The 14,879-nt window shown below is 28.6% G+C and overlaps 3 protein-coding genes across 7 annotated transcripts in view; 2 read left to right on the plus strand and 1 right to left on the minus strand.

Moving 5' to 3' along the window:
- The first annotated feature begins 41 nt into the window (after positions 1-41).
- Positions 42-9,305, plus strand: LOC106793321 (pecanex-like protein 1). Of its 3 annotated transcripts, none has more exons than XM_014760149.1 (16): positions 42-482; positions 674-896; positions 1,141-1,419; positions 1,492-1,844; positions 1,965-2,108; positions 2,191-2,438; positions 2,509-2,768; positions 2,873-2,941; positions 3,080-6,315; positions 6,399-6,860; positions 6,945-7,089; positions 7,177-7,435; positions 7,622-7,975; positions 8,049-8,161; positions 8,236-8,510; positions 8,649-9,305. In XM_014760149.1, the coding sequence occupies exons 1-16, from the start codon at positions 330-332 to the stop codon at positions 8,928-8,930; spliced, it is 6,855 nt and encodes a 2,284-aa protein (XP_014615635.1). In that variant the 5' UTR covers positions 42-329; the 3' UTR covers positions 8,931-9,305. The 3 variants fall into 3 exon arrangements, with proteins under 3 accessions (XP_014615635.1, XP_014615634.1, XP_014615636.1); XM_014760148.1 differs by having other exon boundaries at positions 674-920; positions 8,649-9,304; XM_014760150.1 differs by lacking the exon at positions 2,873-2,941 and having other exon boundaries at positions 674-920; positions 8,649-9,304.
- Positions 9,306-10,283: 978 nt separating this feature from the next.
- LOC106793366 (thioredoxin, mitochondrial) overlaps positions 10,284-14,879 on the minus strand; it is a 7,506-nt gene continuing 2,910 nt past the window's right edge. Inside the window, exons 1-4 of one of the 3 annotated variants that reach the window (XR_001382409.1) lie at positions 13,188-13,328; positions 12,951-13,038; positions 12,559-12,766; positions 12,277-12,427 (exon numbers count right to left, since the gene is read on the minus strand). Coding sequence is in view for 1 of the 3 variants with exons in the window: in XM_014760237.1 (XP_014615723.1) it covers positions 11,569-12,048 (480 nt within the window). In the remaining 2 variants the exon portion in view is untranslated. Of the gene's footprint in view, positions 12,171-12,276; positions 12,428-12,558; positions 12,767-12,950; positions 13,039-13,187; positions 13,329-14,879 lie in introns of those variants that run through there. The other 2 variants (XM_014760237.1, XR_001382410.1) reach the window with 2 other exon arrangements.
- Positions 13,559-14,846, plus strand: LOC106793364 (lysophospholipase-like protein 1). Its single transcript, XM_014760235.1, has 4 exons — positions 13,559-13,883; positions 14,022-14,146; positions 14,252-14,512; positions 14,622-14,846. Exons 1-4 carry the CDS (start codon positions 13,796-13,798, stop codon positions 14,844-14,846), a joined length of 699 nt encoding a protein of 232 aa, XP_014615721.1. The 5' UTR covers positions 13,559-13,795.

Genomic DNA, 14,879 nt, shown 5'->3' on the forward strand with positions numbered 1-14,879 from the left:
GGTATTTGACATTTAATTATTTTATTTGATTTCAAATATAAAAAAGATAAGCTTATGATTATAAATATTGTATATGTCGTTAGAAAAATTTATATCCACTCTCGAACCATGTGGTTTATGATCGCGATCATCTGAGAAATGAAGATGGCTGCGGAGCCACTGAATCGTGTGCGCCAAATCCATTGATTAATAAGAGAAAGACCATGTTGAGATTCGTTGTCACATTCTCCTTTGCCACGCGTTTTTTCTTATAGAGAGGATAAGACAAATATATAACCGTTGATCGTCAAGTGATGGGAAAATGGTGAAAAAGTGCTTTTACTATTGGTATGGGTTCGCAAACGCTGGAAATTTTAAGACAAGGCGTCTGGGCGAGCCTAACAGGAGGCTGGTTTTACGATCCACATCTCGATGTTTTCTCAAATACCTTTCATTTATATGTTTGGTTATTTTTGCTTTGTCTTCCATTTACAATATATCTCGTAAGTAATCCTTGTATGTGTTATTAACTCTACAATCAATAGTCTAAGAATAATAATATTTAGATCTTGCTTATCATTGGTTAAGACTGTAATACTCTATTATCTTATATGATTATATTTATATATTATTAAATGTCTTAAAGAATAATGATTTTTTGATTAAACATTTCATTAAAAATATTTTATTTTAGTATTTTCCACCAACATTATATGTTTGGTTAGCGTATTGTTCATCCATTGTTGTATTGTTTGGCACAATAAAATGCATAAATCATGCATTGCATTGTGTCTATGATACAACTGAATGTTTGGAAGAACCAGGTCAGTCTATTAGTCAACAGAAATCTGAAAGTGAGAAAAAACGTGTGGCACGTAATAAACATAGAGAACAATTACAAGACCAAGTGGATCATGGTATAGAACTTCAAGTTTTAAATGGTATTTGTATAGATCTTTATTTTTCTATTATATAAGTTTGTGAGATCAACAAATTTATTTTTCTTATATAATGGAAACGTACTTTTTACATTTCATTCTAAGAATTATATATTTTATCTTTGTTCGTTATTTTTATCTTTATTTCTATATTATCAAAAATGAAAAATTGGTTAGATTTGTAATTAATTCTATTAAAAACTATTATCGATTGTATTTATAGGTAAAACTGATACTCCACCTGTGGAATGTTCATCTCGTAATTCTTTTATCGAGTCCAATATACAAAATGCAGATGCTGATAGTATAACATCGGAATATAATAGAGAAAAACCTAGTTCTACCATAGATTTAAAAGTTGAAATACATAGAAAAAATAGCTCGGAAAGTTCAGAAGAAGCACAGCAATTAAGCAAACCCATGGTAACAAGTATTAATGTACACGAAGCAGAATTAGTTTCTGCTCAATACCATGAACCACGTTTTAGGAATATAATAAATGGTAATTTATTAATAATCATTTACAGTGTCATTTAAAGTAATTTGCAATGTTACATATAACGATTATATCTAGAATGGAGATTGAAGCGACAAAAATGTGTAGTAATAGCAGAAGAAGATCGACCAGGTCCACGTAAATTGTGTAGACATGCATCCGAAGATTCTAGAAATCGGCATTCAAAACAGGGTAGCCTTGGAAAAACTGGATCTGAGAGCCAGATAAAACAAACTAGTTCCTTAGAATTAGAACATCATGGTGATGATTATCCTTATTGGAAATCAAATCAAAGTGTTCGAAGACTTAATTCAAACTCAATTCCAATGGAAACTCACTTAATAAATGACCACCCACAGAGTCTTGAAATTATATCGAAGAAAGAAGATGCGGATAAAAATAAAATTTCCTCACATCCTCAATCATTAGAGGTAATACCTTTTTTTCTTTGGGTTTATAATTTATATTCTATATATTTTATGTTATTTTTGTCCTTGTTCCTTTTTATTTTATGTTTTCATTTTTTGATACTATTGTATTTCAATTATTAGGTGATTACTAAAAAGCCACATCAACAACTTATTCATCCACAAAGTCTTGAAACTATTGGTGCCACTAACAAAAATGTAAATATTACAGATGATAATAATCTACCTTTACATCCACAAAGTCTTGAAACAATTAATACTAAAAAGGTGTGTTCAATATAGAATTTAAATGCAATGACTCTTTGTAAACATTTCAAAGTATCGGTAACCTGTTATTCATTTTATAAAGGTTTTACCTCAGAATACTTTAACAAGAAATCAATTACAATTATTACCATATCTCAGCTATGGATCTGAAATTGTTCATCCAATAGCAGAACAAAGTGATGAACAGTTTGCTAATGAAAGTTCTGGAGGCTTTAGTCTTGGAGACTCGTATAGTCCATTATTGACTAGAAAAACAACGAATGACAACACTACCACTTCTAATCGTGACAGAAGTCTTAGTACTAGTAGATTTGATGATAGATTTTCAAGGTAATTGTTTAATAATTAAAGAATTAAATCTTTGTATAGCAACAATATAAGATTACATAATTGTTTTTAGATTTAATGGTGATACTATAGTTGACAATGACTCCGCAAATTCTCGTGATGCACTTCTTGAAGAGCCAAAATCTAGTGTTAAGAGAAGATATAGTAATGCGAGTCAAAGTAGTCATGAATATTCTGACGGAGAAAGACATAAAGATAAACGACATGAAAAAACAAAAAATATAGAAGATCCTCAAAACTCAGGCAGTGTAGTTGGAATAGACTGGTTATTTGAATGTAGTGATTACCCAATTGAACCATGGACAAGTAAAAGTAAGTACGATAGATGACACTTCCGTTTAAAAAGGACTGTCAAGGGGTAATGCTTTGTAATTTTCTGTGTTGCATTATTATCTTCTTTTAATTTATGCTGCCAGTATTTTGGACTTTAACTCGATCTGATGATACGGATACATCAGAAAGTCTACAGACAGCTAGTACTGATTGTAAGTTTGTGGTATTCCAAATTTAGTATATGCGAATGTAGAAAAGAAAATAGAATATTGGTATGAATCGTCGATCCATTGAACTTTCCTATTTCTCGAATGCTAAATACAAAGAAGAAATTTTTTTGTTTTTTACAGATCTCCATACAAAAGAACCAGATTCAGGTTCATCTAGTACAACAACTTTAAGCCTAGAAAATGAAGTAAAACGAAAATTACTTCCGCAATTGGAAATAGATAGTAAACGTCATCAAGGCGCAATTCCAAAGCAAAGCCGTCCAAAACTTACTCAAGAAACAACAGATGACAACATCTCTTGCATTGAACAAATCAGACCGAAACCAAAACGAACAGTGGAAATTCGCAAAGAAAAAGATAGAAGAGAAACTAAATTTGAACAAACTACTGGTTCAAATAATGAGTTGAGCACTCTATTACCTAGTCCTGCTCCTCCATTATTAGCTGCATTATTAAATTCTGGCAGAGATTTGTCTGCTCAGTCTAGTACTGTATCTGATCTCAGACCTAATCGTAATTCTGAAACTAGAAATTCTCGAGCAAGGCAGAGTCGCTTGAAACGTTCAAATAGGACTCATAGAGGGCCAAGGCCTACTAGAGACGATAACGTTGTACCATTAACTGCTCTGTTTGGTTTAATATCTAACGGAGAATGTCATTTAGCCACTAATCATAACGACACGTCTGAAGGGGCTGTGCATTATTTTCGGGATGATAATGGAGGATGGTTGGCATATACCTTTGATGAAAAAGGTTCTGGTCTTGCTACAGCAACACAAATTCCTTCAAGTAATAATGAAAAATTATTGAATACTTTATTGCGTCAACAACTTAATCAAAATTTACATTATGATGCAAATTGGGAATTAACAGATTCATTAAGCAATAGTTACAGCAGTTTATCTTTAAATTCTGCTGGTTTGACAGTTATCATAGATACACCACCTGTTTTATCAAGTCCAGCGAGTAATCAGACCAAAATACAAAATTCATTACCATCAAATTTAATTTCTTCAAATGCTGGAAGTTCAAGCCAATGTCCAGTGGGAAATCCAGAATGTGATCAGCTTCATCATACTCTTATTTCGGACGCAATAACAGATAGAAATCGCAGATTACATAGCTTATTAGGAAATTTTAATTTATATTCTTATTCGGCAGATTCCAATAATCGTGTACCCGTATTAACATTACCTACACATCAAGAAGCTGACATAAACTCAAGCTTATCTTGGAATCGTTTTATAGATGGTTTAGATGGATCTGATACAAAACCTAAACAAACAAGGCATTATTATAAATGGAAAATAGGGAAATTACCACATGTTAAAGTGCGATTCGATAGACTGGCATTGTTAGCTCTACTCGATCGTAATTTAACTGTTTTAGAAACAATTGTTTCTACGTTATTAGCTGTTATTGTTGCAGGTTTAGGATTAATTTTACTTCAGCAAGGATTTTATCGAGATATTTTTGCGTTTATATTTTGTTTTGTAACTGCTGGTTGTCAATATTCTTTATTAAAATCAGTTCAACCAGATGCTGCATCTCCGACGCATGGTTTTAATCGTATCATAGTATTTTCTAGGCCAGTATATTATATACTATGTTCAGGATTTATTTTAATCTTTAATGAATCTTTAAGAAATTTTAAAAGTTCAGAATTTCGTGTATATGGTTTACGTGTTATTGATTGTGATATCATATTACAAGTAAGAAATGTTTTAGTAATTTTTCTTCTTTGCTTCCCAATTGTATTCTCATTAGGTTTATTTCCACAGATAAACACTTTCCTAATGTATCTCTGTGAACATTTAGATATCCATTTATTTGGTGGAAATGCCGCTACCAGTTTGGTCTCTTCTATATACTGTCTTGCTCGTAGTATAATTACTGTTACTATATTGTATGGATTTGCATATGGTGCTCTTACTGAACCGAAATCTTCACAACATATCTTATTTTCTATCTTTGCTGGATTACTTGTAGCTATATCTTACCATCTAAGTAGATCATCTTCTGATCCAAGTGTTATTTGGGATATTGTAAAATCAAATCTTTGGCCTCCAGAAATGTACATTGAAGAGAAAGAAGCCAAGATTATAGAAAATACAACTCATAGAGATAATTTAACAACAACGTATAAAGAAGCTAAAATTAGAACATCTGGTAGAAAAAAAGATGTAAAAATAAAAGTTGGAGAACAGATGTCTGATTCAGAATTAGTTGACCCTCTTCCAGAGAAATTACGTGCAACTGTTAATGCTAGACTAAAAAATGATCTAATTGTCTGCGCCGTTATTGGAATTTTATCTTTTGGAATTCACTGCTCTACAGTATTCACTGCTTTACAACCAGAGTTAAATCCTGTATTGTGGGGTATCGTCAGTTGCTTAGGATTTCTTCTACATTATGTAGTACCACAACTTAGAAAACAATTACCATGGTTGTGTCTTGCAAGACCTGTCTTACGTAGTCACGAACATGCACAATTCGAAGTACGCGAGCCAGTTAAAATCATGTGGTTTGAGAAAGCATATGTTTGTTTGTGCTTTCTTGAGAGGAATATCCTTTATCCAATTGTATTTTTAGGTGCACTTACTGAATGTTCATCGAAGATAGTATCAAAATTTGGAGAAAATGTTGGAGCATTAATTATCGTTGTATGCGGCTTAAAATCTTTACGCTCGTCATATTCTGATCCGTCAACTCGTTATTTAGTTCTCGTTTTCGCTGTTCTTTTTTTTAAAATAGATTTTCGTGATTTAAGCGAAACATTTTTAGTAGATTATTTTGTAACAGGTATAGCATTTGCCAAAATTTATGAATTGTTATTAAAGATACGATTTATTGTAACATATATTGCACCATGGCAGATTACTTGGGGTAGTGCTTTCCATGCTTTTGCCCAACCATTCTCCGTTCCACATTCTGCAATGCTTTTTCTTCAAGCAGGTATATCTGCTATGTTAAGTACACCGTTAAATCCACTCTTAGGAAGTGCAATTTTTATATCATCGTATGTACGTCCAGTTAAATTTTGGGAACGTGATTATAAAACGAGAAGAGTTGATCACTCAAATACTCGAATGTCTTCACATTTAGATCGTAATTTAGGCGCAGATGATAATAATTTAAATTCTATATTTTATGAACAATTGACACGGTCTCTTCAGCATAGTCTTTATGGTGATCTTGCCCTCGGTCGTTGGGGTAATGTAGAGCAAGGAGATTGTTTTCTTTTAGCATCTGATTATCTAAATTGTTTAGTACATATAGTGCAATTAGGAAATGGTTTAGTTACTTTTCAATTAAGGGGTCTTGAGTTCAAAGGAACATACTGTCAACAAAGAGAGGTATTATTTATGTGACTATGCACATTAAATATTGTTTTATAAATCTAATATCTAATTTTTTGTTTTTCTTTTTTTATTTGTAGGTCGAAGCAATATCTGAGGGTATTGAAGACAATGATAATTGTTGTTGTTGTGAAATGGGACATTTTTCAAATGTACTTAGCGTCAATGCAGCTTTTAGTCAGAGATGGCTTGCTTGGGAAGTTGCAAGTGCCAAGTATGTACTTGAAAGTTATTCGATTTCGGATAATTCAGCTGTATCAATGCTGCAAGTCTATGAATTTCGTAAAGTATTAATTACTTACTATGTCAAAAGTATTGTTTTCTATGCTCTTAAGTCTCCAAAATTAAAAACTTGGTTGGAAAATCAAGATATTGCTGATGCACTTAAAACAACATTGGAGAAAAATTTTGCGGATCTTGACCCAGTTTTCAATATGAATATTGATGAAGATTTTGACTTTCGAGCAAGTGGTATAACAAGACATAGTTTTTGCAATGTTTACCTTGATTGGATACAATATTGTGCAACAAAGCATGATAAGGTATAATACTTTTTTACTATTCACTTTATAATACACGATTACTCTTAGGTCTATTTTAATCTTGTATTGTATATATTTTTTCAGTCGTTAGAAAGAACACGTGATTCAAATCTAGTATCGCTTTGTCTGGGATTAAGTCTTTTAGGAAGACGGGTTTTAGGAGCTGCATCTCACAACACTGTGTCAAGCGTTGAATTTTTTTTATATGGTCTGCATGCACTATTTAAAGGTCTAGTATATTATATATATATATTTATTTCATTTTATTTTACTTTTAGAAAATATAAATATATTCATATATTTTATTGTGATATAGGAGATTTTCGAATAACATCACCACGAGACGAATGGGTACTTCATGATGTTGAATTACTAAGAAGTGTTGTAGCTAAAGGTGTAAGGATGGCCTTGAAATTACATCAAGATCATTTTATGAGTTCAGAACAATATATAGAATGCTGTGCTCTTTACGAAGCCATTGACAATCATGATAAAAATCTTGTGATTAGTCACGAAGCTGATCCTTTATGGAGAAATGCTGTTTTAAGCGGAGCACCTAGTCTTTTGGCACTTAGGTAGATAAAATATTTTTCTCTACATATAGTGAGTCACAGGAATATTGTTACCACTACTATAAATTTAAAAAAACATTATTTAAAATTTACAGTGGGAACGGGTACGAATATTCTTATGACTCATTTTATATTAAACTATTTAAATTTAAGAAATTGAATAGTATTTGATTACATATTGTTTCTTAGGCATGTACTTGATGATGGCATTGATGAATATAAAATAATAATGCTTAATAAACGTTACTTAAGCTTTCGAGTAATTAAAATGAATCGTGAATGTGTTCGTGGTCTTTGGGCTGGTCAACAGCAAGAATTAGTCTATTTAAGAAATCGTAATCCTGAACGTGGTTCTATACAGAACGCAAAACAGGCATTAAGAAATATAATTAATAGTTCTTGTGATCAACCAATTGGATATCCAATTTATGTTTCGCCATTAACTACAAGTTATGCAGAAACTAATGAACAGTTATGTTCCATAGTTGGAGGTCCTTTAAGTTTTGCTACCATTAAATCAACTGTATTAAAATTGTGGCGAAGGTATAGTCTCTGTATAACAGATACGTAGGATTATGTATTATGAATACAAATATGACCAATATTTATATTCCAGAGTAAGAAGAAGATGTGGTCAAGGTTGTTCATCGGGTGGAACAGGATCGCAAGATGATGGAGGATTTGGAAATGATGCAGTATATTCTATGACTACATACAATATCCATTCCGGTATGCAGAAATATTACATTATATCTTTGTCTAAATATGAACAAACCATAATTATTTATCTACTTATATAATAGGATATGGACAATCAGGTCATAATACATCTGGATCACAATCAATGGAATCTGGATGTCAAATTGGTGGTTCAACAGGACGTGGTTCCTTAGGTCGAGCAAATACAAATTCCCTTGGCGGTAATAGAGGTTCACTCGCTTCCGTTGGAAAGCCCACTAGCTCAACACTTGCCAGTTTGGCTGGACTTCTTAGTAATACTGACATCAAAACTGAAAGTAAAAGCGAAACCAGTTTTTCCAATAAACTTGATAAAGAAGAAGTGTTTCAAAGAGTTCGTGTAAGTATAAGAAAATATTATATCAAGATCTAATTTGATTTATTTATTTTTCCTAATTTTTTTTATGTATGCCTTCACAATTAATCTTGAATATTTTATCTTTTTTTCTACTAAAAATTTGTTTTATTTATTGGATAGATTATGGACCCAAATCAAGTATATGATGCAATTAATCTTGGTCGTCGAATAGATGTAATTTGGCCGGATGAAAAAATGAGACAGCAAGGTGGTCGATCTGGTTGGCAACATTGGGTACCAGAAAGGGGAATGGAAGGGTGTGTTGTCCACCGTTGGTCACCAAATCATCGCGATCCAAATCGACGGTCACACGTTGATAAAGTTATATTGCTTGTTAAAATCGATGATAAATATGTTCCAATAGCAGAACAAGGCGTACGAGATCTGGGTGCAGAAGTTTAGTCAAATATTTTTCCATATATTATAAAATCATATTCTGATAATTCTATAGATCAATTTTTTAATCTATATATTACAATAATATATAAAATTGTCGATTGTGGTAAATGCATTCCAACTTAGTAAAAATGGAGACTATTTTGAGTCATAAGAATATTTTTAAATTAATTCATTATTGATAAAAAATCAAGCTTAGTTTGAATAATTATTTTTGACATAACCAAGTATAATAATGCAATTTAATTTATTTTAAATCATAATTTTTTTTTCATTTGAATAACACCCTTGGAATAGAATCAAGAATTATCGTAAATATCAACAAATAATAGATAGATATTTAATCCTGAGCATATGAAACTTACTTATAGATAAATATATTTTAATACTTTTTAACAAAACCAAAACTACAGAAACACTATTTTTCTTCATTTTCTTGAATACATAAAAAGAATTATTGAGTTATGGAGTGCAAAGTAAATTGTATCATGTTGTACTATATTGTGTATTATATTACTATTAGTTGACTTACGAAATACCATATAAATATGATGCTACTTGTTGTTAAGTAAGTTGTAAAATTGCTTTTATAGGGTAAAAATTGTAAATATATTCATTCTTCACTAATTTTTGACATTAGAAATGTATATAATTTTAATAATTCAGGTATGATATAGTAGATATTATATTTGAATAACATATTTTTGCTGTTATTATTAAATAGAATGAATATATTCAATAACAACAAGAGGCATCAATAGAAAATTGTACATAAAACCATTTGTGTTTTTCTACATTTTGTTATATTTTTTTTAACTACTTGGTAGGGATGAATTGTAAATTGTAAATAAGAACACATTTGCAAAAATTAAAGCGTCCAAATGTATCTAATGAATGTATAATTTCATGGGGCCATACATTTGCCTCTACATACATATCGGTAAACTAAAACCAATAACATCTTATCTGTAATTTAAATAATACAATTTTATTTTTATGAGCAACATAATTTTTTGAATTATTTAGAAACGCGCAATAGAAATAATAAATAGTACTAAGAAAGTTTCTTTCACTGCTGTAATATATTGTACAATATTTTGTTATTGCAACAAATTAAGTGCATGTTATTATATTCAAAGTTTTTCATTTAAATATTAAGATATTCCATTTAAAATTCTTAATATTTTGTTTATACTAGTACAGATCAGGTGTTAGGTGCAAATGTTAAATAATTACAGAATATATATATATATATATATGTATATACAGAAACTGTTTTGTGTATAAAAACAGAAAATATGTATATACATATATACATATATATATATATATATGTATATATTACAGAACCTATATATATATATAGGTATATATATACCGGTTATCTACATTATAAGAATTATAAGATTACTTGCAAAAATTTCTTAAATTTTGCTATACATTTTTCTTATTAACTAACTGTTCAATTATGTTAATAACTTTTTGCAAGTAATCAATGAAGAGTCACAATAATGCCTTATCATGGTGTTTTAAACACACCTGACTGATAAAAAACTTAGCTAGTCTTTTAATTAATAACACTTACATATTGCTTGCTGCCGAAACGAAAAGATACAAGCTCTATTATTAGAAATTATATGGATTGATAACTTTATTATATTGCTGGCTTAGTTTCATACATAGCTTGTACAGAATTGTTTTTTATTATTAAGAATAAATATAAAATTTTAATCGAATTAAATATTACTCTATTTGCATACCTGCATTTAAATATGACATTTATATTTTAATTTCAATAATCTCTTTAACATATTATTATATTTTTAATTCCATCTACAAATCTAAGTTTCACTATAAAAGCATAAAAGTAAGATAAAAGGAATAAACGATGTCACAAGTGCACTCTCTGTTTGAATAAACATCTCAAATTGTAAAAACAACTGATATTTTATGTAAATAAATAAATTAACCACTTTATAGTTACGTTACATCATTATGATCAAATATTATAAAACATAATAAATAATAGAACATTATTTATGTTCTTAATAAACCAGAAAGTGTATATATTCTACTTTAGTTCTATATAATAGTTTATTTTGTTATAGTATACATAATTATTATTATATATTATTCACATTTTTAAAAGTACATTTTAAATTAATTGTAAATAGTTTTTTTTTCTTTACAAGAGAGCATTGTCGGTATAATCACTATAAGTTAAGTGCAGTTAGTTATACAATAGTAGTACTATATTTTAATGGTACAGTTTGTTATATATATTTATATAAAAGAAGGAAAATTACATGGTCCACAGTTTCCTGAAATGAATCCCTAGTATCCTTAATCATTGTTCATTATAGGAACAATTTAATATTACTATATTGCATAGAAAGCTATTCTCAGTAGAAGAATACAAAGACATGTAATGATTATCCACGCTCTTGTTAAATACCTTACAATTTTTACTAATTTTATATCTATTATGAGTTGATATTTGTATAATTACAAATAATATCATGAAATAGATTTAAATTGGTATAAATATTACATAAATAATAATGATAAAAGAAATATGTATGCATACATTTACATAGTTTCATATATACGACTACATTTACACATATACATTATAAACATGCTTTTATGGTTTCACATTACTATCTTTTGAGTTCGTAGAATCGTCCACTTTCAAATTTACTGAATTCTCTTCAACCTTTAAGTTTGCTGTATTACGAGCAGTTAGCTTTTCTACAAATTTTTCTACCATTCCAACATCTTGTAAGCCAATAAATTTTTCTAAAACTAAACCATTTGATATTGCAAATACAGCAGGTACTGCTTTCACACTAAATACATCAGCTAAATCTGGATTTGATTCTAGATTAATAATAGCAAGATCTAATGTCTCCATAGGCTCAATAAGTTCTATTAATTTAGGTGTTAATACTGTACACGGATCGCACCAATCTGCATGAAAATTGACAACAACTGTCCCTTTACCATTCATTACTTTATCATTAAATTCGATGTTACTATTTATCTCGTAAACTTTTTTCTTTTGATGAGATAATGAGATACGACGTATCCACATCGGAAATGATTTGTTAATATTCCGCAACATTATAAATTTGTGTTATTAATTTTATTTAACATAAAAAATCTGATCCGTTTATAATTACAATACTATATTTAATATATTTGTAGTTGGACAATTCACTGGACAGATTTTATCAAACTTGCAATCTAGAAGTAAATAAAAAATATATTTTTGTAAGTAAAACTTATAATACAAAAATATATATACATTAAATTAAGACAATTGTTTAGGAAATAGATAGTGTGACTAGTACCTTTAATAATCAGAAAATCCAATTAGATACGCGCACAGGTCTGACAGATTCTAGTAATTGAAATTTGATATATGCCAAAATTCCAATTATAGATGAAATCAGTAGTAAAGTAAATAATATTATACGCCAAATAAAAAGATGATCATAAGGCTAAAAAATATAATTATACCAAAGATAATACGGATAAGATAAAATGAGAGATAGCCATAAAAATATTCTAGCATATTGCTAGAGAAAAATTAAGTTAACTAAACAAACATAATTATTTATTCTCTACGTACCTTTCTTTCATTGACATTAGGTTTATCAGAAGCTCGAGGAATACTGAACAAAATTATAGTAAGAAGACCTATGACAATTATGATAACCGAACCAATTTTCTTCTCTATTCGTAATGATATTAAAAAAGTTATTATTGCAATTGCCCATAAAGTTAGAATCAAGAACAATCCCGTACCAATGCCAAATATCAAAGTAGACATATCTTTGCTAGGATAGACATAACCATAACACAATAATAAATAAATGATATATATAAAACATAAATATAAATAACATAAGATAAAAGAAATATATAGTATTTGATAATTTTTCTTTCAAATGTATTCACTAATTATTTATATAGTTATCAAGTTTTTATATAAACTTGTTTTTAAAATCCTATTATACTCACTTCAATCCATCTTCTTTTCTATGTGAATTAAAAGTATTTTGAAGAAAATCACAGCTTATATTCTTCAGAAGTTACTTCCAGAGATATTCTATAAAATAATAATAGAAACATTGTATATATTCAACATATATTAACAATTTTTTTAATTAAAATCAAACTTACACCAATTATATTAATAAATTTATTGTTAGTATAAAAATATGATGATCACATCACTGAATGTATATAAATACTTACTTCCAAATTTATCGAATAAATAAATTTGTAATCCATTTACAAACAGAAAATCTATACATACGTATGATATAATATGTAATCATATTTATCTTTAGAAAATTTTGTATTCACAAAACTAAATTATCGACAGTGCTGGACATATTACAACGGTCGGTAATATAGTTCAATTCTATGTATGACAATTTCTATTTCTAAAAGTATATATTATACTTATATATCATATATATATATATATATACACTTTTGCATTAATGCTCTTTTATAATAAATAAATTTGTAATAAAAAAAAAGTGTAAATATGAAAATAAATGCAATTGTTCTTTTTAAATAAATATTTGATTTGTGCAGTGCATCTTATATTTTTAATTATTAGAATTAGCTTTATACTTAAATTAAAAATTAAAAATCGAAAATTCTTGCTATTGGTTTCAAGTTGCTATTGGTAATAATATTCTGTTCAAAAAGTGTTTAATATTCATTAAAATACTTACGCAATATTTTGTTAGATTGTGTTATAACCTTGACATTTATTATCATTTACAAAAAATATCATTTAAAAGTTATTAAAATTAGTATGACATACTAAAACTAACGAGAACATTATAGAAATGACTACAATTATGAAGCTATCAAAATTTAATATTGTGCCAGCTATAAAAAAACATACTGCTACTTTATTTTTCTTTCACGGTTCTGGTAAATAACATTTATATATATATTAAATAAAGTGATTAAAGATGGGAAAGAAAAAAAGTATAATGAAGAAAAGTTTACGTAATGACATGTTTTTCTATTTTGAATAAATATATAAGCATTCTAATTTTCTTATATCAGGAGATTCTGGAGACAATGTGAAGGCATGGATTGATTTACTATGCAGAAAAGAATTAAAGTTCCCTCATATAAAAATAGTTTATCCTACTGCACCTGCTCAACCTTATACGCCAAATAATGGAATGGTAATATTTCAATTTTACTAATGTTTAATCAAGAAAAAGTTAAAATCGTTGTTTATGGATACATCGTGCTGTAATACACATCCAATTAAAATTATATTTTTATAGCTTAGCAATGTATGGTTTAATCGTAAAGATATTTCAAATAATGTTACTGAAGAAGAACAGTCCATCAAATTAATTTGTCATACCGTGATGGAGTTAATAAATGCAGAACATTCTAATGGAATCCCATATAATAGAATAATTGTAGGTGGTTTTTCAATGGGTGGAGCATTGTCATTATATTTAGCATATAAATTTAATTTATCGTTAGGTGGTTGTGTTGCAATGTCGTCATTTCTTAACAAAAATTCATTAGTATATCAGGTATGTATATATATATATATATCTATTATAAAGATTTAATTATTACTTTTTACATTTAATTATAACATTATACTATTTATTCATTATTACATAAAATTTGTTATTACAGCATTTAGAAAATAATAAACCAAATAAGATGCCACCACTTTTGCAATTTCATGGTTGTTCGGATACACTAGTTCCAATTCAATGGGGGGAAGAAACTTATAACAATCTTAAAAAGCTTGGTGTAAATGCAACATTTGTTCCATTACAGAGAACAGAGCATGAATTAATTGAAACAGAAATTCAACATTTTATATGTTGGGTTAATAATATTGTAAAAGAACAATAATTATATTATAAAAAATTATTTAACAAAAAAATA

This window comes from Polistes canadensis, unplaced genomic scaffold (assembly GCF_001313835.1).
Source record: "Polistes canadensis isolate GaletaPanama2010 unplaced genomic scaffold, ASM131383v1 scaffold_13, whole genome shotgun sequence".
NCBI lineage: Eukaryota > Metazoa > Arthropoda > Insecta > Hymenoptera > Vespidae > Polistes > Polistes canadensis.

Excerpts from the sequence above, each read along its gene's own strand:
- LOC106793321 (XM_014760148.1), top strand. The coding sequence starts at position 330 with ATGGGTTCGCAAACGCTGGAAATTTTAAGACAAGGCGTCTGGGCGAGC. Across the intron at positions 2,109-2,190 it reads AAACAATTAATACTAAAAAG|GTTTTACCTCAGAATACTTT; the intron begins GTGTGTTCAATA and ends CATTTTATAAAG. Across the intron at positions 7,436-7,621 it reads CCTAGTCTTTTGGCACTTAG|GCATGTACTTGATGATGGCA; the intron begins GTAGATAAAATA and ends ATTGTTTCTTAG.
- LOC106793364 (XM_014760235.1), top strand. The coding sequence starts at position 13,796 with ATGACTACAATTATGAAGCTATCAAAATTTAATATTGTGCCAGCTATA. Across the intron at positions 13,884-14,021 it reads ATTTTTCTTTCACGGTTCTG|GAGATTCTGGAGACAATGTG; the intron begins GTAAATAACATT and ends TTCTTATATCAG. Across the intron at positions 14,147-14,251 it reads ATACGCCAAATAATGGAATG|CTTAGCAATGTATGGTTTAA; the intron begins GTAATATTTCAA and ends ATATTTTTATAG.